Raw genomic sequence first — 23,996 nt, forward strand, 5'->3', positions numbered from 1 at the left:
AAAAGCCACAGGGCCCCGGGATGTCGCCCTTTCACCCTGGCCTCGGGTCCCAGGCCGACCAAGTTAACTTGATGGGCAAATCGAGTTTTGCCGGTCCAGCCCCCAGCCCTGTGTAGTGAACTCTGAGAAGTCTTGGACTGGTGTGAGGATGGCTGTGCCCCTAAGTGCTTAGTATTCCTGAGAACAAGCTTCGAGTCTCAGGTTTTATCATTGTCGGGGAGGGGGCGGGGGAAGAAAGAAAGAAAAAAGAAAAACAGAACACTGCTCTTCCTTTGCACCTTTTTGAAGTAAGGAAGAGTGGCGGTGGGGAGGCTCACCCGATGTCCAGGAGAGGCAAGGGAGTCTGCGGGGATGCGCCCAGCAGAATAGAAGGGAAGTTTCCACACTCCAAGGAGTGGCAGCTGTGGGTGTGGGCAAGCGGAAAGAGCAGGGGAGTGAAGCTGAAATGAAATCAACGCTGCTCAAGACTATATTCAATAGCAAAGAGAAGACGAAGGGCTAAAAATGAATTGTCATAGGTTAAAAGAAAAAAAAAAGACTGGAAAAAAAGCCCACACAAAAGAAGAAGAAAAAACCCTGTCCTTCTGTTCCTTCTCAACATGATTTCCATCTCTAATGTTTCCAAATCTGTATTGCGCAGGTTTGCTTTATTTTTAGCTAATCATTAGTTGGCAGGTACTTTAGGTGCGCGCGCGCTCGCGTCTCTGTGTGTGTGTGTGTGTGTGTGTGTGTGTGTGTGTGTGTGAGAGAGAGAGAGAGAGAGAGAGAGAAGGGAGAAAAGAGAAATTGGGTAGAGGTCCGTGTGTCTTTGGACATAGCTTTACCATGAGAAAGGGTGTAGTTATTATACCCTTTAATACTGAGAACTATTATGTAACAGACAACATCTCCTGCTGAGTAGAGTCCTGTGGGACTAGCTCTTTATAAACCGAAAAGAACTATACCCCTTGGGAGCAATGTGACTTGTAATTCTAACATCTGGGGCAGCCATCACTGTTATACCAGAGGTCAAAGAAAATGTTTTGTGCACCTTTCTGCTGAATTTTAGCATTCAGTACTCAGGGGATCTATATAGATTGCCATGTCATCAGTCAAAGAGCCACACAAGAGCTTTTAAAGAACTCAAGTAAACACAGTTCCTGTGTTATTCTTCTGTGTGTTATTTCTGAAATATTAATATATTCTCCCCAAAAGCTTAACAGAATAGGCCTTCTGAGCAGGCACCTGGGATTCTGCAGTAGGGAGCAGGAGATGCAAGTGTCAAGAAGGAATGACCTTGAGAAAATAAGGCTTGTTTTTTAGACTTTCTTAATTCCACCGTCTCTGCGGTTAATGCAGTACACATTGCCACATAAATTTCTATCCTTCTATCTCTTGCACAGTCATAACATGTACACTTCAAATACACGTTGTCTTTAAAACAACTTCCAAGTGAACCCCATTGTGAATGTCTTTCAAAACACAAGTCTATGCTACAGGCTTTCGCATAGTAAAAGTATAAAACAAATCTTATTTTTTCTTTTCCACAACTTTGTTTTGTATTTTGATGATATGAACCTAGGGTGAAGTCACTGTTATTAGAGTATTGAAAATAAAAGGCCACGTGCCATTGATACAGAGATTGTAATTAACCTGACCATTTTCCCTTCCCACTGCACCCACAAACAAGGAAGTCTCAAAAAGGGAGCTGGCATTTCTTCTTTAAATACACATGACAATACACAGTAGTAAGGACATCTGGAGTGGACAAGTTATGAAGAGATTTTTGTTTTGAGGAAATTATCAATGTGCAAATTTAGGCAATATGCTACATAAAGAGAAAGATATGAAGATGAGGGTGCTTTTACCTTTAAATTTCCCAGGAGGGATTCGAGACTGATCATCGTTACTCTTTGTAGAACATAATAATTTTATTTTTATTTTATGGAGTAACATTTAAGCGGAGGGGAATACCAGAACAGAAATAGTAATGTCCACCTCTATTTTATGTATTTTTCCTACTCACTATTTATAAAATGCTCATTTGGGAAATTAAGTTGGATTTTGTGCATGTTACAAAATTAAACTGGCTATTGCCCTGTTATTACAGTTAATTATCAGTTATGAAAGAAAGGTAAAAGTTAAAGATCACTTGGGACTCCTAAGACAAATTATTGAACAATAAAACAGTCGCCCAACAATTCCTGGGGTAACATTTTGCTGAGGAACATGACTGTGGTTTTTGTCAAAGCTACTGTTGCATTTTAATACCAGCTACCATTTGTGGAAGGCAATGACTAAAGTGCTTTGGTATAATCTCAAATGATATTTGATTTTGATATATTAGTTATAGAAGAAGTATGGGTAAATAAACTAGAGAAAACAGTATTATTTTACTTCATGCATTTATTTCTCTGAGGATTTCATTGTACTCCTTAAGAGTAAATGTTTCTTTTCCTAAAAGAAATTCCACCATGAAAAGAAAAATCCACTTTTCCTATCATGGTGAATTTAAATCCTTAATACTTAAAAGATGTGTTATCAAAATATTTTATGATGCTCTATGCTGCATTGATTTCTTTGAAATAGTAATGATTTGTCATACAAATCAATATTTAGAACTTAAAATACATGATTTTATTATTATTATTACTTTCAGGGAACAAAAGCTATTGAAAAAAAGTTTTGCCCAAAGTATTGTGTACATTGAGTCCATTTCCCAGAAAACTTAACGACAAGTTTGAGGTCCTACGGGGCATCATTAACATTTTATTGACTTCTGATAAATACTGTGCTCCGTAAGCAACGCTTTATTTATCCTTTTGATGCTCTAATGATTTGACCATAAAGCAGTGACTGATTTTCAGAAAGAATGTATAATTCTTTTTACTAGCAAATATCCATGTTAAAAATACATACACACATAGATGTGATACAAATGTATCTTATATGTTCATATATCACATACATATTTTTATAACAGACCCTTATCAGAAACCTCAGTGGTAGCCAGGCTTAATCTCAAATTAGTGGTGTGGCTTTAGACAGGCACTTGATTTTTTCAGTCTTCATTTTCTTTGTCTGTAAAATGAAATATTTTGAATCAAAGATCTGGAGTCCCCGTTGAGACCTGACTACTTATGACTGTATGCCATTAATGGGCATGCATTACAAGCATATGTGTAGAAAAATCATCTTTTTAGATCTTCAGCAATATTTGATAGCCATAGACATTGTTTATTTTCCCTTTACCTTAAAATTTACAAAGAAAATACTGATGTTAAAGTTTTCCATTATTATTGGCACATTCTCTTCCCTGCAGCTAGTATTAACTATATTTTATTTATTCATTTCAAAAAGTTATGGCTGTCTTACATATCAGTACTTCATTCTTTAATTATATTGTTTTTCAGTTTTGCAGCAAAAATAGATATACAAGAAGAAGAGAGCATGGATTCCTTTGACAATATAACATTTTATTATGTAAATCCATATATAGGCCATACAATTATTTCTTTTTGTAGTTCAAAACTCCTCTGAGAAAAGATAAGTATCCTGTAATATTTTTTAAAATGTTTCCATTTCCTAGCTACTTTTTGTAGTTAATATTTTAAATCTAGTTATAAGTCTAAATATAGCTTTACTATATTTAAGTGGAAATGAAAGGGAAAAAGTTTATTTATTTATTTTTGGTATGTTGGTTTGTTTTAGTCTTTAAAAAGAATGTTTACAGAACTGTTCAAAGCATAAGCCCAGGATCAAAAGTTGAATTATATGCTCTTCAAAATATATGTTACCACATTCTTGGTCTTACCATTCTCACAGGTAATACAGCTATTAAAATATGTTATTGAACAGGTAGAAAAAAATATGAGACCGTTCCTCAAGTACACATTATAAGCATTTTCAAAGGAAGTAGAGTCCATATTCAAGTTTATACCTAATAGATGATGCAGAGCTAACACATAAGAATATCCAAAAATATGAGGCAGATCATCAGAAGGAGTGTATTAGTAAGCAAACTATGCATAAAATGTATATGCATAAAGTAGCAATCATCCATCATAGCTGCAAATGCCGAAGACACTTTTTTAATGTTTGAGATGAACAAATGGGCTTGATTTGTAATATTCAAAAATTTTGTAGTCCTACCCTATTCCTAGTTTTTCAATCTTTCTACAAAACTTCTTCAGTATCCTATGATGTGTTAGATACCCTTCCAGGCTCCTAAGTTTAAGAGATGGAAAAAAAAAAAAATAGAACAGTCACTGTCAGTAAGAGATCAGAGTATAGTTGTAGATATGTACAACTACATAATTAATGGCAATACAATGTGATAAATTCTGCAATTGAAATAAACTCTAGGTTGATTTCTTATTTATATTCCTAGGTAATTCATTCTTAAAAATAAACTGGGGATGTAAAAATAAACTGGGGATGTATAAAAGAGGGTTTTATAGCTGAGAAGACACTTGAACTGAAATGTGAAGGGTTGGTAAGAGTTAAACAGGCAGATGGAGGGGATGGAGAAGCGAGAAATGTTGTAATAGCATGAAGGTGAGAGAGTGTGTGGCATTCAGAATCATGCAAATGGTTTCCTATGACTGCAGTGTATAGGGTGGAGGATGATACTGAAAATGTTGATTAAAAAGGATGTCTTTGGTCCTTCACTTGAGACATCTGGATGGAAAGCAGCTAAAAGATTTAAGCTGGGAAGTTGATATGACTGGAGGGCTGTGAAAGAAGCTGGTGGATTTAGACCATTTAGCAGAGAAATAAGTAGAGCTTGATAGAGGTGAAAGAACACACATGAGATATATTTAGGAGATAAAATCAATGGCAATCTGAGACCAGTTGGATTTGTGAGTGAGAGTGAGAGAGAGGGGAATACATACGTGGGATGATTCTTAGGTTCTGGCTTGAGGGAGAAGAATGGCGCTGCTGATCAGATCCATGAGCAGAGAAGCACAAGAGAAGCATACTGTCCAAGGAAACCTGAGAGGGATCTGTACTTTTGGTAAAGATTGAGGGTTATGTACATGCAAGCATGTAATTGATGGCAGAGGGTGTATCTGTGTGGTAAAAATGAAAAAAGGAGTAGATTCAGATTGGGATCTCTGGTGATTTCTGGTAATTTGGGGGTTGGTCAAGGAAGAAACAGGACTGCTAAAAGCACAAGTTTATTTGTGTGGCACTTGCAGGAGGTTGCATGACAGGAGTAGTCCCTCTTAGCAAGAGAAATTCTAGAGACAATGATATGGGGCTACCACCTAGAAGGGGCAGAAGGGGAAAGTAGAGAGGAGACTTACATGTCTGGGTGATGTCACTCAACCACAAGGTGGGGAGTCTCTGAGTCAGAGACCTCTGAAGGGAGCTGTGGTTTGGTGTCTTTCACAAGATTTGTCTTATCTATCGTTAGCAGATGTTGGGTGGAGTTTCATGGGGGCATTTAAGAAGGTAGGCTCTAAATGGGCTAAAATTAATTATTTTTGACTATATTTAGAACCATTATATGTGTGAGATTTTGAACTGGTGCTGGCAGGCTTTGGACTAAGGGTCTTAGCCTACTGTGAAGAATCAAACAGTATGCAGACCATGTTCGGCTATCACCCACGGGCCATCTCTGGCCCATCTGCATAACAGGATCCTAGGGAGAAAAACGCCTAAGAAGTAGACGGAAATAGTAGATCTTGAGAGAGATGACTGAGCAACAGCCAATGAAGAAAAGCCTGAAGTGTGGAGTTGATGAAGTCAAAGGAAAAAAAGATTCCAGAAACAGTGGATGCTCAGTTGAGTCCATTGCTACATAAAGAATAAATATAAGAAAGTCTGAATCATGTTCACTGGCTTTGATCATTAGTGTCCTGGGCAGAAGCAGTTTCAGGTGTGTCATATTTGAGGAAAAAATGAGATGACAGTATATGTACCTTATCCTCAAAGAAGCTTGCCAAGAAAGAGAAGCAGCTAGGGAAGATGTGACTCCAGTAAGGGAATTACTATGAGAAAGAAATGAGCGATTTTGTTTTGGTCTTTCTTTTAGTCCTAAGCTAAGAAAAGTGAATTGTTGACTGAACAGGTATTATAGTTATTTTATTGCTGTTTAACAAACCTTCCTCAAACTTAATGGAACACAACTCATGGATTTTATGCTCATGGACTGCATGGTGGGACAGCAGATCAGAAGGGCACAGTGAGATAGCTTTTCTGTCACATGGTGCTTGGGTCTCAACTGAGAACCCTCAGCGGGATAGGTTGACTCAAAGTCTGGGGTTGAAACAGCTGGGTTGGAGAATCTATTGCCAAAAGGAGAGACTTGAAAGTTAGGGGGTAAATACCCTATGGTCTTTAATTATCCCAAAAAGAAGGAATCCATTGAGACTGAAGGTATGAGGTAGGAGGCTGGGAGAGGGTTGGAATTTCAAAATAGCTTCTAAGAGGAGAGAGATTGGTAATCACCTAAGCCAACACATTTCTGGGTAATATTTAAGGCTTAATGAGGGTTTTGAATTTGCAGTTGCAATAATCTGCACAGTTGAGTTTTAACCTACATGCTATGCTAGTGGAGAGTGGCAGCTAAACAATCTCATAAGATCAGATGGGTCATATTATACCACTGACCATCCTTAGATATGTGTACTCTTCCTAGATGCATTTGTATCTGGGGAAAGGAAGCAATAGCTAGACCTTAAACAAAGGAATGAAAGAAGGATACTTACCTTAGCAAAATGATGCCTCAGAACATTTCATACCACTTTTGCATGTACTTGCTTGTGCTATTATGTAGGTGTACCAAAAAAACAAACAAACGCTTTCCCTTATTTATTTATTTATTTAGAGATGGAGTATCACTCTGTCACCCAAGCTGGAATGCAGTGGCACAATCTCAGCTCACTGCAGCCTTCGCCTCCTGGGTTCAAGTGATTCTCCTGCCTCAGCCTCTCAAGTAGCTGGAATTACAGGTGCCTGCCACCACGCCTGGCTAATTTTTATATTTTTAGTAGAGATGGGATTTCACCATGTTGGCCAGGTTGGTCTCAAAATCCTGATCTCAGGTGATCTGCCCGCCTTGTCCTCCCAAAGTGCTGGGATTACAGGCGTGAGCCACCGCACCCAGCCTAACTTTCTCCTTTCTTTAGAAAAAATTATACCTTCATAGCTTTTCTTCATAGGCCAAGTCTGATCTATTGATATTGGCCATCTGAAGTGTTGTGCTCTGAGAAAGCCTAATACCAAGCTTGAGATTTTGGGGAGTAGGAGTCAGGGGCAAGAGGAACAGTTAGAGATGTTTGTCACAGAAGATGAGCGCTGTGGTGGTGGCATTCACACTTATTCTTTTTACCAGCTATTTTTATTTTGTCTCTTCAAAAGAAGATATGAAAGGAATAGTAATAATAACTATTAAAAACAATAATAGTAACAGTGGCAAAGCTCCTTTCATTATCTCATATAGTAAAAACATAATGTTATGGTTTTGTAATATAACGTTACATTTTTTTGACTGTCTAAAGGGTATCATACCATATGAGGCATGCAGAAAAAGATTTGACTATTTACTAAATTTTAAGATCCTACTTGTCTAGAGCCTCATTGTGACAGTTTTTAAAAATGCCCCAAAATATGCAGCCCAGGTAACAAAATGAGAACTTTACTGAAAGGCATTCGCATTTCAAATCAAGATCAAGAGAAAATCCACAAAGAGTATTGCGTGTTTTCTGCACAAAGGAGATCATTGAATTGTCTGTGCACTTATATACTAACATTTTTAACTAAATTCATCGTCATTTTTTTTCTGCTAGTTTATGCTCTCCAAAAGTCAGACGAATAAAATGATTGTACTGACTATTTGATTGTGCTGATTAAGTCAAAACTCTTTACCAACTGTATTTCACTGGCTTTAAGACATGGGCTTAAAAAGCATTTTAATATTTTAATATTCATTTCCTATTGATAGTATGCCATTGCTTTAGTGAAAACATTTTTTTTTTCTTGGTGGTCCATACAATAAAATTGCTCCCTACATTCTTGGGCATCAAAGATCCAAAGAAATGCAGCAGGTAAGTCACAGAAAGAAGGAAAATCCAGACATACAATCAATTCATAGAACATGAACTGATTCACTGACATGCTTCATCATAGTTCTACCCCCATGGAATTTCCCCCTTATCAATGTCATCTACATTTTAGTTTTCACGTGTAGTATTTATGCCTATTAAGCTTTTTCTGAGTGACAATTCATGATAATTTACCTGTATCAAGGCCTGATAGCATTTCAGAAACTTTACCCCTTGTAGCAGAAATTCCTCAGAAGACAAATAAAGTAATTAGTGTGTTTCAATTCCAGTAGCAAGCATATTGTCACACTTTTATTTAAACGGTTACTGAATCATGAAATTTAAAGGCTGAGCCAGGCCATAATATTGTTCCACTGTTTCGAATATAAAACTCAGATTTACAGAAATTTAATGAGTAGATCCTATCCCTCAGTTTATATGACAGAGCCAGACTGTTGTCCAAGAGAACATGAGAATAGGTCATTAATATCATTCCCCTTGGTTTATAGGTCAGGTTGCTATGAAACTACAGAAAGAAATATACAGGATTGAAGAAAAACTTCTCCCTAGCAAAGATGAAGTTTTATCTAATTTGAATCCCAGATAGGAAAGTATTCAGCTGATTATTCACTTAAGAGCAGAAAAATAAATGATCTTAAAATTGGAATGAGGAAACTCTTTAAAAAATGTTTTCTAAGAAATTCAAACTACTTTGCGTATTTTAAATCTTCTATAAGACCACATTATTGGAGAATTTTATGTTGCATTTGGCCATTGGGCTATGCCTAATTTCTTTATTTTTCACATTGGAAAGAATCCTAGTACATGATATCCCTAAAGAATTATATAATTTTGCCGTTGAGCATTTCTTTTTTTTTTTTTTTTTTTTTTTAAACAGAGTCTTGCTCTGTTGCCTGGGCTGGAGTGCAATGGCATGATCTCGGCTCATTGCAACTTCTGCCTCTCGGGTTCAAGCAATTCTCTTGCCTCAGCCTCCTAAGTAGCTGGGGTAACAGATGTGCACCACCACACCCAGCTAATTTTTGTATTTTTAACAGAGACGGGGTTTCACTTTGTTGGCCAGGCTGGTCTCAAACTCCTGACCTCATGATCTGCCTGCCTCAGCCTCCCAAAGTGCTGGGATTACAGGCATGAGCCACCGCCCCCAGCCACTGTTGAGCATTTCAGAACTTCTCTTTGTACCATAAAGTTGTCATAGAAAAGAGTCTTTGAGATCAGTGATCTTTCAAAGATTGGTATTTGATATTAGTAACTCAAGAATGCGGTTTCACAGATTTTCCTTAGGGAGAACACTTCATAAAAATTGAGTTAATAAAATGATTAAATACAATGGCCATAATAGTTTAGACCTCTTACAGACATGCCTTCATTAGTATTCTTGGGAAATAGAGAAAGCATAGCACCTGAGTCCAAATTATATTCTCAAGTCCAAAATATTTGCTGACATAATAAAAGTTTCTACATAAAAATATATTCTTAGTAGAGAATTAAATTACGTCATTTGTAATTCTTACAGCAGGCTAAAGATAGCCGATTTGATGATTAAAACCATGGAGAAAACTTCCTTCTAAGAACAGAATGTGACTTCAGGCAATAGAGTAGATAGAGGATGCATAGAAACCTGAATGAATATTAGTTATTGTTCCCTGAAAGAGTTGAAATTCCTAAATTGGGCCTTATGTTTTCATCCTTGGTTAAAAAAAAAAAAAAGTGTGTGTGTGTGTGTCTGTGTGTATATATATTTGTCTCTGTATAAATGAATCTGTTGTCATTTTACTCTGCTTAACCATTAGAGATTTTTATATGTATGCTTATATCTGTTGTTATACACTAATAGTACAGTCATGACATAATCATGATATTTCAATCCTTGATTACAATCCCTTTCCAACTATATAAAAACATATTTTAGAAAGTTTTCTTGGAAAAACATCCAGAGATTGTGTTCATCACTACCTATATAAATGAGTTTATACCGAACCTTAAATATGTTTATTCAGCGTAGCAATCAGAAAAAGAAAAATATTTTTAACAGTATAAAGTTCAGGTGAGTCCATTTGTCTTGGAATTTTATTTTGATTTTAATTAGAAGAAAGACTGACATTAGAATTGCTTTGTAATGAAATCTTTATAAATTCTCTGGGCAGTGCCCTGTATCTTTATTAGAAAGACTTCTTATTTTTAACACTTTTATTTGGAAGAAGTTCTACTCATTTGCATCAGTCCATCGTCTATATAATATGTGTGTGTGTGTGTGTATGTGTGTGTTTTACAACGTTGACTTTTTTAACTAGAATAGAATCAGGTAAAACATCTCAGATCAGTGTGTCAGTAACTGGCCTGAATCATCGGGCACCATGATGGAGTTGGCCGCCTTCAACGTACTCGGTGTACATTCTATTTTTTTCTACATAATGTTCAGTACTGTAGTACTAATCAACGAGAAAATTGCATTGACTCATTTCGACCACCAGGGAAATATTCAGTTCATGGTTCTCCCCTAAAAAAAACTAAAAAGCTACTAAGCGCTGGGAGCAAATCTGACTTAATGCATTTTCTCAGTGGGCCAGAGAAAGGAGGGCCGATTGTCTGCCTTGACTTTTTAAGGCTGTTCTCTTTATTCACTTATAAACTGAGGAAAACAAATTCTCGGCACTGGCGTGAGAGTTATTTGAGCGTCACAAAAGAAAATATTAGTGCCATTATTGTGGCGAATTTCATGTTTCCCAGCGAACCTTTTGATTCCTGGTTTGGGCTGACGCTCGAGCTCTCCAACCGGGTACGATTTCGGCCACAAGATGGCACTGACCTGCAAACAAAGAAAACCGTAGTGGCACCGACTTTTTCAAGCCTTGGGAAACTGCCCTGCCTTCCCCGGAGTCAAGGGCTGTGGGGATTAGGGCTTCCTTTCCCCTGCGCCGGGCGTCTGTGTCGAATAATGTGTGGCTTCTGTTGGATTGCTTTTCTTTCCAAAATTCCTAGGCAACGCTTCCCCGAGGTGTGCACCTTTGTGAGGTGTTTGTGGGGCGGGGGGAGCTTCAGGCGCTACTCGCGGGACGCCGTCACGTGATCCGGGATGAGGTGGAGTTCGGCTTTAAGGGGGCGTCTCTTCCTAGCTTCATCAATCCTTAGGATCTGAGCAGGAGAGATACCAGCGGATCTTCCCCGCTCTGCTCCCTTCCATTCCCACCCTTCCTTCTTCAATAAGCAGGAGCGAACAAGACAAATTCCAAAGAAGGTAAGTTGCGAGTTTATGCTTTTCCAGAGACTTTTGCGAAATCTCTCATTGACTAGGTGAAGGATGAGCGGGGAAGAAAAAGGACGCCAGTGTCCGAAACTGGCTCTGGGGGACCGAGGTGTGGTCTCCAGTGCAAGCAGGTCGCAGGTTGCTCCAAATCACCGGAGCGTTCGCGGGCTCCTGCTGAAGGGTATGGGGCTGACGCGGGTGAAAGGAGAGGGTCCCCTACGCGGAGTTCGGGCTTTCCCACCACCTGCTCCCGGGGAATTTCTGGATGGGGATCCAAGTTTTCCTCTACCCAGGTTCTCTTTAAAAGGTCGAGGCACTAGGAAGGTGCCCGAGTTTGTCTATCCCGCACCCGCTCATCTTCCGTGTGTGTGCTGGACTGACTGGAGGTGCTGGCTCTAGCCGCACCGGAGTTTTCGCGGAGTAACTGGCTGGGATGAGCCGGAGAAGGGTGGGCTTGGTGCGTCGCCCGCCGTCGCCCGGGTCCTGCGGCAGGCGTCGGGCTGGGAGCGGGCGGAGGTGGGAGTAGCCCTCGGCGCGGACTCCAGAGCGCAAGCCCACCCCCACTTGCGGATTCCGCGCGTCTGGGCTGCAGTGGAGCAGCGCTCCCCAGTACTGGGCGCTTCGAGTGTGGTGCTGCGCCCGGGTGGACACCGAAGATTTTAATCATCGGAGTTCTAATCAGGAAACTCTTTAGCTCTTTCTTTTAGAAAAGTAATGACGGAACATGGCTGGGTTAGGAGATTGGGAATGCACAGGAGGTGGAGGTGACTTGATAGGGTGTGCCGTTGGTTCCCAGGTAGACTGGTGAGATGCGAATGTTTTAAGGTCTGATATTGGGCCAAAGACAGAATTGAGTAGGGTTTAGGATCTGCTTGTTTTGGTTGTTTGTATCTTTTCTCTTTTGCCAGTCTCTTATCACTAGTGAAAAGGTTTTCTGATGAGAGAGAGAGAGAGAGAGAGAGAGAGACAAAGTAGTAGGGAGTCAGGAATGGAGTAAATTTCGGGCGATTCACCTAGTTACACAATATGAAAAAGGTGGGTGGGTAAGCGTGCCAACAGGAATTTTGACTGAACATGTCCCATTTCCCATTTCGTTGTTTGATAACTTCTGGAGCACAGGAAAAACCTACGGGAGAGGAGCAGAAGAGAGTGTTTCCGTGTATACACACTAACACACACACACACTAGAGCACGCATTGCTTCCCACACTCCCCATCCTATAAGAGGACATGACTGGCGGGATGGCACACACAGGCAGGGGATATGTGGAGCTTGTCTGTCAGGTCTGCAACAGAAAAGCAGTAGCTGTTAGTCCTCTACCCTGGGCAGGCTCTCTGGCGAAGCAAGCGAGGCAGCGGAAAGCTAACCCGACCGGGTTCCCCACCCAGGACTAAGAACTGAGTGCTCTTGGGTGACTACTACTTTATTAGTCTTTATTGTCTTACGGCAGCAGTCCGTTGAACAAGCCCTCCCCAGCAAGGAAGGAGCAGAGAATTATGTAACTCATTTAGATAAGCTAGCAGTAACTTTGGGAGGCTGTATGTAACAAGGCTGACATTTCTTTTCCAACACAAGTGAGGTGAACAGCTAATCCTGAGTATTTGAAAAAATGTATCTGCAGCAGGTTATGATCAGGGAGCTGTATTTTCAAGTAGTAACGGCACTGCGAAGAGCAAGCAATGAAAGGCCAGCATTCTAATTGGAAAGAAAGAAGAGGAAATTTCCCTCTGCAGGGGGCTAATTTGCCAATTGGTGATGTATAAAATGTCTCTGTTTTGTCTCTATATGCACATGGCAGCTACACTGGTACTTAACAGTCTTTAATTTTTGCAGTTTCTGTAGCTGCCTAGCTTATTTTACAAATTATATTAGAATAGTAAATATCAAATTATTTTCTTTTGCAAAGATAAGGTATGTAAATTATCTCTTAGTATTGTTATTTTCTGACAGTTATTCTTTCTTGAAATTATACTAAGGTACACTGAAAATACACATTTTATCCAATGCAGAATTGGTTTACACACTGGAATAACTACCAAATGTACAACTAGTAAAACAGACTTGAAAACACCTTAAAAAAAACAAAGTTTTCATTTTCTCTATGGCTAAATTAACTTCTACTTAGTAAGAAAAATGCTTCCTCATTGGGCATGGCTATTAAATACCGTTTCAAAGGTGTCAGACTGGAGCTTCAGTACATTTACCTGAACTCATCTGTAAGAAAGCTACGTTTGTAGCCTGTACTTTGCAATAATTTAATGTCTGTGTGAATTCTTATATGTATTCATTTTTGCCCAAATCAGTCAGTGGGTAGAATATTTCTGTTTCTTTCTCTCCATGGTATACATCTTGGTCTCTGTCTCTATTTTTTCTTGCCAAATTATTGCACTAGCTTTCTAATGAATCTCCCCTTTTCTTCTCTTTCCTTAAATGTGTTGAAAACAGCAGTTAGAATAGTAATTTTAAATCCAAAGTCATATAACTTCACACCTTTGCCAAATACTCGCCAGAGGCTCCCCACCTCTCCCAGGATTATAGGCAAAGATCATTAAAAAAAAAAAAAAAAAAAAAGGCCCTACAATCTGTACCCCCCTCTTTAGCCTTCCCAGTTAATTTCCTAAGGGTCCCTCCCTTATTTATCCCACTTCTCATTGCTACTTAGCACACCAGTTACACACAGGCCTTAGGGATGTTTGTTCTTTCCATATGGGATGCAATCCCTGAGATACTTGTGTGGCTTCCCTACTCACCACTCCTCTCAGGTCTTAACTTACACGCCTTCTTCTTAGACAGTCAGAGGCCATCTTTTACAGTCAAGTAATAAATTGCAGCTCCCCCAAATCCCAGTTTCTCTCTTTTTTTTTTTTTTTTTTTTTGAGATGGAGTCTTGCTCTGTCGCCCAGGCTGGAGTGCGGTGGCCTGATCTTGGCCCAGTGCAACCTCTGCCTCCCAGGTTCAAGCAATTCTCCTGCCACAGCCTCCCGAGTAGCTGCGACTATAGGTGTGCTCCACCCCACCTGGCTAATTTTTGTATTTTTAGTAGAGAGGAGGTTTCACCATGTTGGCCAGGCTGATCTCAAACTCTTGACTTTAGGTGATCCGCCTCAGCCTCCTGAAATGCTGGGATTACGGGCGTGAGCCACCTCACCTGGCCCCAGTCCCTCTTTCTTGCTTTGTTTTACTTCATAATACTTATTGTCATCTAGCATGCTATATTTTTACTAATTTTCTTCTTGTCTTTCTCTGCCCACAAGACTAGAAACTCAGTGAAAAGGTCACATTCTCTCCAGTAAAACCATGCCTAACATGAAATAAATGTTTAATTAATATCTATTGAATGAATAAATTTTCTTTCAGAAATAATTTGTTTACATAAAGGGTAACATTTTCCCCTATATACATGACCTAGGAGCACAGCTGTTGTGATTAGCATACATTTTGCATGTTCAAGGACTATGATGGAATTGAGCTATTGATGTTAGGATTAATTTACCCAAGAACCTACTATTCCAACCATGCATCAGTTATATCAGTCAACACAGTTTTATTTTAAATCTTATACTTGCAAGGTACTATGAAGTATGCACAATGCCTACCTCAAAGATGTTATATTAAAAATGAGAAGAGCCAATTAAGGATTCTAGGAACCAAATGGTGCTTTGAAAGATGGGCAGAGTTTGGATTGATGGTGGGAGAGAGAGAACACCCAGCAATAAGAATGGCAGAGGTGGAGATGCAGAGCTATATTTGGTAGACTGTGAACAGACTAGCCTGCCTAGAACAGTGTATTCACGTTCACATTGGGATTATTAGAGTAAAGTGTGGAAACGAGGTATAATGCAGAGGTCTTAATGTGTCAGGCTGGGGAATGTAGTTAGTATTCTCTCTCTCATGTGTCTCAAACCAGGGTCCTCATTCACCTGTTGGTACTTGGTGACAAGGATAAAAAGCTTTTCCCTGCTCTGCTAGTTTTACTTTAAATAATGAAGGGAAACTTATAATTAATTGATAAGTTTTGTTTAGTATCTCTTTAGTAACTTAAATAGGAAATATGATGCTAAATTTTCTTGAATTTTTAAAATAAGAGATTTCCAAATAATTTGAAGTTATTACTGCTCCTTTGAGATTGTTTTCAAACTCTAACAATCACTGATCATTCTCTCTGCCTTTGGAATTCTTGAGAGAAAAAGTGTGGTTATCACATAAGTATTAGGGAGTCATTGCAGGTTGATGCATAGAGGAAGAGAGAGCCACGTTTCTAATAACATTCATACCTGAAATCATTCCATTACCATTTTTTAATATTTTCATTCTGACTTCATTATAGCAACCCTTACTTTAATCTTCTTAAGTTTTATAAGGCCAAATCATGGTTTCATAATATTAAGAAAAAGAAAAAAACATGTTCTAGAAAGCAAAACAATTAAAGGAAAGGTTCGTTAGAGGCATTAAGTAAAAGGCAAATGCATTTCTGGTTCATTAAGTTTATTATCTTTCTTTCAATGGAAGTAACTCTGCACGATTTTCTTTATTGGTCTTATTTAAGAAAGAAAAGAATGAAATTCAGTTTCTTAATACAAGCACGATGGCCTGTTAATTAGCATAAGAAACCCTGTCTCACATATTTACTTAGTAATCTAGGGAACATCGGACTTATTTTTGAAAAGGAGTTTTTAAAATAATTTCAAACTTTTTAAAACTCTACAAGTCTGTGATCTGTGTTAATAAGAGAAAAATATATCACAAAATACTGTGAAAAATCAAAATTACAACTAAAATCTAGATCTTTGCATTGAACACACATATAGTCTGGTGGGTAGGAAAGATACTTACATAAATAATACTTTAGAAATCCTTGAAAACTTCTGGTGTATTAATAAAATAACAGACTCTTAAAGTTAGAATCTCCTACACAGTACAAGAACTGTCTGAAATGGTCTTTCATATGGTGGTTATAAACTTTTGTATATGGAACACTGGCTAGATTTGCAGGCATGTAATTCCATTTTATGAAACTTTTGTTCCTCATAATGATGTGATTTAAAGAAATAATGTACACATCTTGGCCCTACTTTTAACTTGTACATATAATTAGATGTACCATTGTAAGCTCAACGCTGTGTTCTACACGGTAGCCATTAAAATATTAGAAGACATCTGTACCATTCCTACTATTTTCCAGATTAAGCATTGTGTAGTCTCTCAATAGTCATTCATGGCAGAGTTTTTTGATGTTTCACTGTATTGATCATCTTTTGTTGAATATACTTGTGCTGAATAGCATCTACCCTAAAAAGCAGTCCAGTGTATGTGTGGTGGAGCTATTGCTACAACTTGACCTTGACACTAATTCTTCCATTTCTATTGCATATGGAAGAATTAGGTAATTTATTTTGTTTTGCTTTGTTTATTTTTCTTATGTTTTAATCTGTGCATTAAGTGGTTTTTATACATTCATATTCTTACAATGTTTAGGAATGTGCTGTTGTTACTGTTTATGTAAGACTTGGGGCATAAGATTTATATATTCCTCACTGACTTATAGACCACTATGTTTTACTAAGACTTGTTCTGTAAGCAAGTCCAATTAAAAATTTTATTTTTTCTTTATTCAGTGTGTTTTCACTATTTCTGCTGTTTTAGAAAGATGTTTACAAGATTACATTTTGTTTATTTCAGTGTTTTCACTTTTAAAGAGTTCTGTGAGTCAGAATTCATTTTGACTGCCCTCAATAAAATTAGTAATGCAATTGGTCATTTTCTCTTTACAGATTGTTCAGTTCAAGGGAATGAAGAATTCAGAATAATTTTGGTAAATGGATTCCAATATGGGGAATAAGAATAAGCTGAACAGTTGACCTGCTTTGAAGAAACATACTGTCCATTTGTCTAAAATAATCCATAACAACCAAACCAATCAAAATGAATTCAACATTGTTTTCCCAGGTTGAAAACCATTCAGTCCACTCTAATTTCTCAGAGAAGAATGCCCAGCTTTTGGCTTTTGAAAATGATGATTGTCATCTGCCCTTGGCCATGATATTTACCTTAGCTCTTGCTTATGGAGCTGTGATCATTCTTGGTGTCTCTGGAAACCTGGCCTTGATCATAATCATCCTGAAACAAAAGGAGATGAGAAATGTTACCAACATCCTGATTGTGAACCTTTCCTTCTCAGACTTGCTTGTCGCCATCATGTGTCTCCCCTTTACATTTGTCTACACATTAATGGACCACTGGGTCTTTGGTGAGGCAATGTGTAAGTTGAATCCTTTTGTGCAATGTGTTTCAATCACTGTGTCCATTTTCTCTCTGGTTCTCATTGCTGTGGAACGACATCAGCTGATAATCAACCCTCGAGGGTGGAGACCAAATAATAGACATGCTTATGTAGGTATTGCTGTGATTTGGGTCCTTGCTGTGGCTTCTTCTCTGCCTTTCCTGATCTACCAAGTAATGACTGATGAGCCGTTCCAAAATGTAACACTTGATGCGTACAAAGACAAATACGTGTGCTTTGATCAATTTCCATCGGACTCTCATAGGTTGTCTTATACTACTCTCCTCTTGGTGCTGCAGTATTTTGGTCCACTTTGTTTTATATTTATTTGCTACTTCAAGGTAAGAAAACTTTTTTTCTATCATTTTCATTTTTTACCTTCTTTACACAGAATTCTTCATCAAATGAGTGTTTCTATTTAAATTTGTTTTTCTTCCATAGATATACATACGCTTAAAAAGGAGAAACAACATGATGGACAAGATGAGAGACAATAAGTACAGGTCCAGTGAAACCAAAAGAATCAATATCATGCTGCTGTCCATTGTGGTAGCATTTGCAGTCTGCTGGCTACCTCTTACCATCTTTAACACTGTGTTTGATTGGAATCATCAGATCATTGCTACCTGCAACCACAATCTGTTATTCCTGCTCTGCCACCTCACAGCAATGATATCCACTTGTGTCAACCCCATATTTTATGGATTCCTGAACAAAAACTTCCAGAGAGACTTGCAGTTCTTCTTTAACTTTTGTGATTTTCGGTCTCGGGATGATGATTATGAAACAATAGCCATGTCCACCATGCACACGGATGTTTCCAAGACTTCTTTGAAGCAAGCAAGCCCAGTCGCGTTTAAAAAAATCAACAATGACGATAATGAAAAAATCTGAAACTACTTATAGCCTATGGTCCCTGATGACGTCTGTTTAAAAACAAGCACAACCTGCAACATACTTTGACTACCTGTTCTCCCAAGGAATGGGGTTGAAATCATTTGAAAATGACTAAGATTTTCTTGTCTTGCTTTTTACTGCTTTTGTTGTAGTTGTCATAATTACATTTGGAACAAAAGGTGTGGGCTTTGGGGTCTTCTGGAAATAGTTTCAACTAGACATCTTTGAAGTGCTTTTTGTGAATTTATGCATATATTATAAAGACTTTTATATTGTACTTATTGGAATGAAATTTCTTTAAAGTATTACTATTAACCGACTTCAGAAGTACTTGCCATCCAATACTGTCATTAGATTGGGTCATCTTGATTAGATTAGATTAGACTGTCAATAGATTGGGCCATCCTTATTTTAAGATGGGCATCATTTTAATGTGTTACAGCAGTAACAGTATGCAAAAGCAGCATTCAGGAGCCAAAGGAGGGTCTGAAGTCATTCAGAAGTGGTTTAAGGTTTCTGTTTTTTGGTGTTTTTTTTTTTTTTTTTTTTTTTTTCACCTTAAGGGAGGATTTAATTTGCTCCCAATTGATTGTCACTTAAATGAACATTTTAAAATGAATAAAAATATATACTTCTCGGCTGCAAATATTACAGGGAATTGGGGCACCCACAGGAATGAAGAGAGAAAGCAGCTCCCTAACTTCAAAACTATTTTGGTACCTGACAACAAGAGCATTTCAGAGTAATTAATTTAATAAAGTAAATTAGTATTGCTGCAAATAGTTAAATTATATTCATTTGAATTGATGGTCAAGAGATTTTCCTTTTTTTTTTTTTTTACAGACTGTTCAGTGTTTGTCAAGCTTTCTGGCATAAATATGTACTCAAAAGGCATTTCCACTTACAATATATAGAAACACAAAAGGTGTTATCCTTACAGCAGTGCCTATATAGTGACTGATTTTTAACTTTCAATGTCCATCTTTCAAAGGAGGTAACACCAAGTACAATGTTAAAAGAATATTCACTTCACCTAGCAGGGAAAAAATACACAAAAACTGAGAATACTTCATATAGCCCATTTTAACATGTATAAACTGTGTGACTTGTAGCGTCTTATAAATAATGCACTGTAAAGATTACTGAATAGTTGTGTTATGTCAATGTGCCTAATTTCATGTATCTTGTAATCATGACTGAGCCTCAGAATCATTTGGAGAAACTATATTTTAAAGAACAAGACATACTTCAATGTATTATACAGATAAAGTATTAAATGTGTTTGATTTTAAAAGGTGGACATTTTATTAAAATCAATATTGTTTTTGCTTTTTCTGAGGAGTCTCTTTCAGTTTCATTTTTTCTCATCCCGTGACTTCCCTCCCATGATGTTCCCAAAGCATCCTGTATCTGCTTGCTAATGAATCATAACCACTGATGTGATATAACCATCGATGGCTGTGGTATAGCCATCGATGGTTATAACCATTGATGTAGTATAGCCATTAATGGCTCAGTCTCCCTCTCTTGCTAGATCGTAAGCTTCTTTAAGGCAAGAATTGTTTAACATGACTGTCCCTAGTGCATATAGCACAGTGCAAATACTTAGAAGCATTTTCAAAATATATTTCCGAAACAAATGATTAATGACCAAGTTTCCTTCCTTCTTGTTGATAATCATATTGAACTCACGTCCTGCAGTGTTCTTGGATCCTTCCTCCTAAGTTAATCTTTACCAAGAAGATGTTTTCTGTTTTATTGTATTATTTCCATTTCTAAACTGAGCAAAAGGGCATTTTAGATTTTAGAAATTTGCATTATCAGTCCTGTTACTCAAACAAATATCACACTTTTTGCATTGAATGGTAATATGAAATCAAATTACAGCCTAAGAATGTCCTTTAGTTAACCAAATTAAAAAAAAAAAAAAAAAATTCGGCTGAGCTGTGAGCCAGCACTTTGGGAGGCTGAGACGGGTGGATCACGAGGTCGGGAGTTCAAGACTACCCTGTCCAATATGGTGAAAACATGTCTCTACTAAAAATACAAAATTTGGCCAGGTGTAGTGGCATATGCCTGTAGTCCCAGCTGCTTGGGAGGCCGAGGCAGGAGAACCGCTTGAACCCAGGAGGCAGAGGTTGCGGTGAGCCGAGATTGTGCCACTGCACTCCAACTTGGGCAACAGAGCGAGACTCCATCTCAAAATTATAAAATTACCTTTTAATACTTATTAGAAAATATCATAATTTTTCCTTACCCAAGCCTGAATTTTTGAACGACTTGATGTTTTTTCTGCTTTTGGGGACAAATGGAAATTTATTTCTTTCTCTGTCTAGGTATTATGGAAACAAGTTGTTACTTGGGGAGAATCTTAATAAGTAAGTGCTTCTTTGTCATACATTTGCTGAAAAGGCCATTTCTAGAATTCTCATTCAGCTGTGTATGCTGCCGACTCCTTGAGTTCACATAAATAATGAGCCAAACATCATATTCTTCTTTTGTCCAAATATGTTGATGAGCTACTAGTAAAGTCAAGGGTCAGCAACAGATGCATTGCAGTTCAAGAAGGGAAAAAAAGGCCATATTAAACATGAACTATGGAACAAACCACTAGGTTTTCTTAAACCCAAGAACAAAAAAAATTAAGTTAGTAGAAGAGTATAATTATAATATGGCTTATATGAATTTTAAGTAAATTGATAATAGCTAGAATATTTAAACTAGTATGTGCCAAGTACTGTGTCAGGTACTTAAGTACCTGTGAGGACTAATGTTATTGCCACTTCACATAAGAAGAGACTGAAGCTCCAGTTGAAATACTGTATGAGGCACACATTGAATAATAGGTAGAGCAGGAATCAAACCCAGGTCTGTCCAGTGCTACTATACTAATGACTGAACTATACCTGCAACAGTTTAGAAAATAATTTTCTTCTCTCTTTACGAGTTACAATCTTAGGGCGTAACACTGCCATCTACCTTCTTTCTGATTTTAGCTGCAGAAGGAATGGAGTGAAGTAGAAGAGTTGAGAGAAAATGGTCATTTTGATTATATGTACCCATTCTCTCCCTTTCTGAATTAAACAATTCTGCTTAAAAATAGAATTTTGTTATTCACATTAATTTTATTTCTGTACTGTTAACTTAATTCTCTTATTTCGTTTTACATATTCCAAGAAAATATAAGTACATATTATACTGAAATTTATCCCACAAATTCTCAAGGAAATATAAATACATACTGTAATTTCAAATGTTGACAGTCAAATAGAGACTTTGACAATTTAAATATCTACACAATAATAGTGGTGGAAAGAGGCAGTTTAAGCTGGGGCTTCAGGAATGTCTGGCCTTGTGTCCTTACTGCAATTCAGAGTTTATGGGCACTGCTAAGTGATCACAGCCAGGGTTGCTTTCCTCAGCAATCAAGGATTGTGCTGGAATTAAGGTAGCTTCTCAGTGAGTCTTGAATTCTTTGATAGTCTCCATATTTTCTGTGTCTACTTATTGCCATGGTCCATCAAACAACATGTTGGACTTAAGTGTCTGAGCAGGTGAGAGCGGCTGGTGAGAACGAGAACATGACTTACCAGGGCAAATTAGTAAGATTTCTCAAATTGTGTTTATTCAATGATTCGTTTATTAATATATTTTTGTGTAAATGTGTGTGTACATGTCGCACATTATGTGGCTAAGAATATATATATTTGTATATATAGATATATGGCTTATATAATTCTACAGTGAGTTTATTTTCATTGCTCTTCATTTCTTGATCTCTTATCAAAGCTATTACATCTGTAGTGCTTATCACAAACTACCTTATGAAGCAGTACTTTTGTTTTTCTCATTTCACAGATAAGGAAATTCAGGCATGAGACATCATATAACTTGCCCAGTGTCACTCAGCTAGTAAATGATAGGACCAGGATTCAACTCCAGGCAGTTTGGTTCCTGAGTCTCAATATAACAATAAGTTTTTAACTAGCAGACACTAAAACTCTTCCCCACACACCAGCCTCTGCCTGAATTCCTCAACCTCTGCGTCTCGTATCTTTCCATTACTGGATCCACATGTGACCCCATCTGCAGCCAGGGCTGTTCTGAGCCTTAATAATTTCAAAAAAATAAAAGATACTTTTAAGGTCGCCCTCTGAGATCTAAGACAAACTTCTAATCATGGTGGTTTAGACATAGTTGCAGAATTAAGACACAAATCTGTTCCATCAAAAAATTATCACTGCAAAGCTGCAGGTCTTTATTTTCTCTGTCATTTTGGTTTACACAATCATTATTTTTCTAGTTTCCAAGTCAATGCCAGAGTCATCTTCTGGGAGCATTTTCCCAGTAAATGGCTGGGGCTTTGAAATCTGACTAGTTTTGATCAACTTTCTCTCCTTTGGAGTCTAGAGTATTACTTTACATGGGCCCATATTCTAGCCCACAGACTAGAAAAACATCTATGAATTCAGTTTTAGAATAAACATTGCTACCTATCTGACTTCTAAATATTGAATATTATCTGGGAGATAACATAAAGGGCTATCAGTTGAAATTGTTGACTAATGGTGAACACTATTTTGTTCAAGTCAAAAAACATACTGAAGCAAAGTAATTGATGAAATGACACTATGGCCCTGTCACCTAACGGCATTATATTGTGGTCTGTGCTTTTTGACATAGCATTTAAATACATTATAGGACTACTTTTGTCATAAATAGCATTTCTCAAGCATCTTTTTATTTTGTCATCGGGAATGAAAATTGTGAATGTTATTTGTATTTCTGGCTAATCTGTTCTATGATTTTATTGAGATTCAATTGGCATACTAAAAAGTGACATACATTCACTTTTTAAAGGTATACAATTCAGTAGTTTTTAGAATGTTAACAGAGTTGTTAAATCATCATCCCTATCTAGCTCCAGAGAATTTTCACTACTCCAAAAAAAAAAAAAATTCCAAGTTTTGGTTTCTGGTCTCATATGTAAGGGGCTTGGAAGTTGTCACTTTATCCTAACAAGCAAAAACCTGAACAAACTGAAAAATCAACAACTCTTCTTAGATCTTTCAGAAAAGTGAGGTCAGAAGGAAAATCTGCTGCCCCCAAAATTGGAGAGACAGACCAATTAAAAAAAAAAAAAATCACAATTCACTGTAGCAGAAATCCCTAAGAAGAAACCTCCATTGGAACCAACCAGTGCCTGAGTAAGAGACCTGAGTGGTTCCTACAATAGGACAAGTGTGAGCATTAAAAACTCCCAGGGAAACCAGTCATAGGGAGACCCCCCACTTTTGTGAGTTTTACCCCTAGGAGTTCAACTACATTATCACAATGGATATTGGAGAAAAATTCCATGAGCTTCTGGCAGGGAGAGGAGAAAAGAAACCAATTATCTGAAATAGACCAAAGCATTCTGCTCTTCCTAACAGGTCTGCCCTCAAAAGACACTATTTTACTATAGTGTAAGCTGTTACAGTTTTATTAGCACTTAAGTGACCCGGCAGGAGAGAAATATCCG

At 37.7% G+C, this 23,996-nt stretch overlaps 1 protein-coding gene across 1 annotated transcript; it reads left to right on the forward strand.

Annotated features, from left to right (window-relative positions):
• The first annotated feature begins 11,163 nt into the window (after positions 1–11,163).
• On the forward strand, positions 11,164–19,810 carry NPY1R (neuropeptide Y receptor Y1). The gene is made up of 3 exons (XM_023228451.3): positions 11,164–11,289; positions 17,070–17,919; positions 18,020–19,810. Exons 2-3 carry the CDS (start codon positions 17,221–17,223, stop codon positions 18,470–18,472), a joined length of 1,152 nt encoding a protein of 383 aa, XP_023084219.1. The 5' UTR covers positions 11,164–11,289; positions 17,070–17,220; the 3' UTR covers positions 18,473–19,810.
• The last annotated feature ends 4,186 nt before the right edge of the window (positions 19,811–23,996 follow it).

This window comes from Piliocolobus tephrosceles, chromosome 3 (assembly GCF_002776525.5).
Source record: "Piliocolobus tephrosceles isolate RC106 chromosome 3, ASM277652v3, whole genome shotgun sequence".
NCBI lineage: Eukaryota > Metazoa > Chordata > Mammalia > Primates > Cercopithecidae > Piliocolobus > Piliocolobus tephrosceles.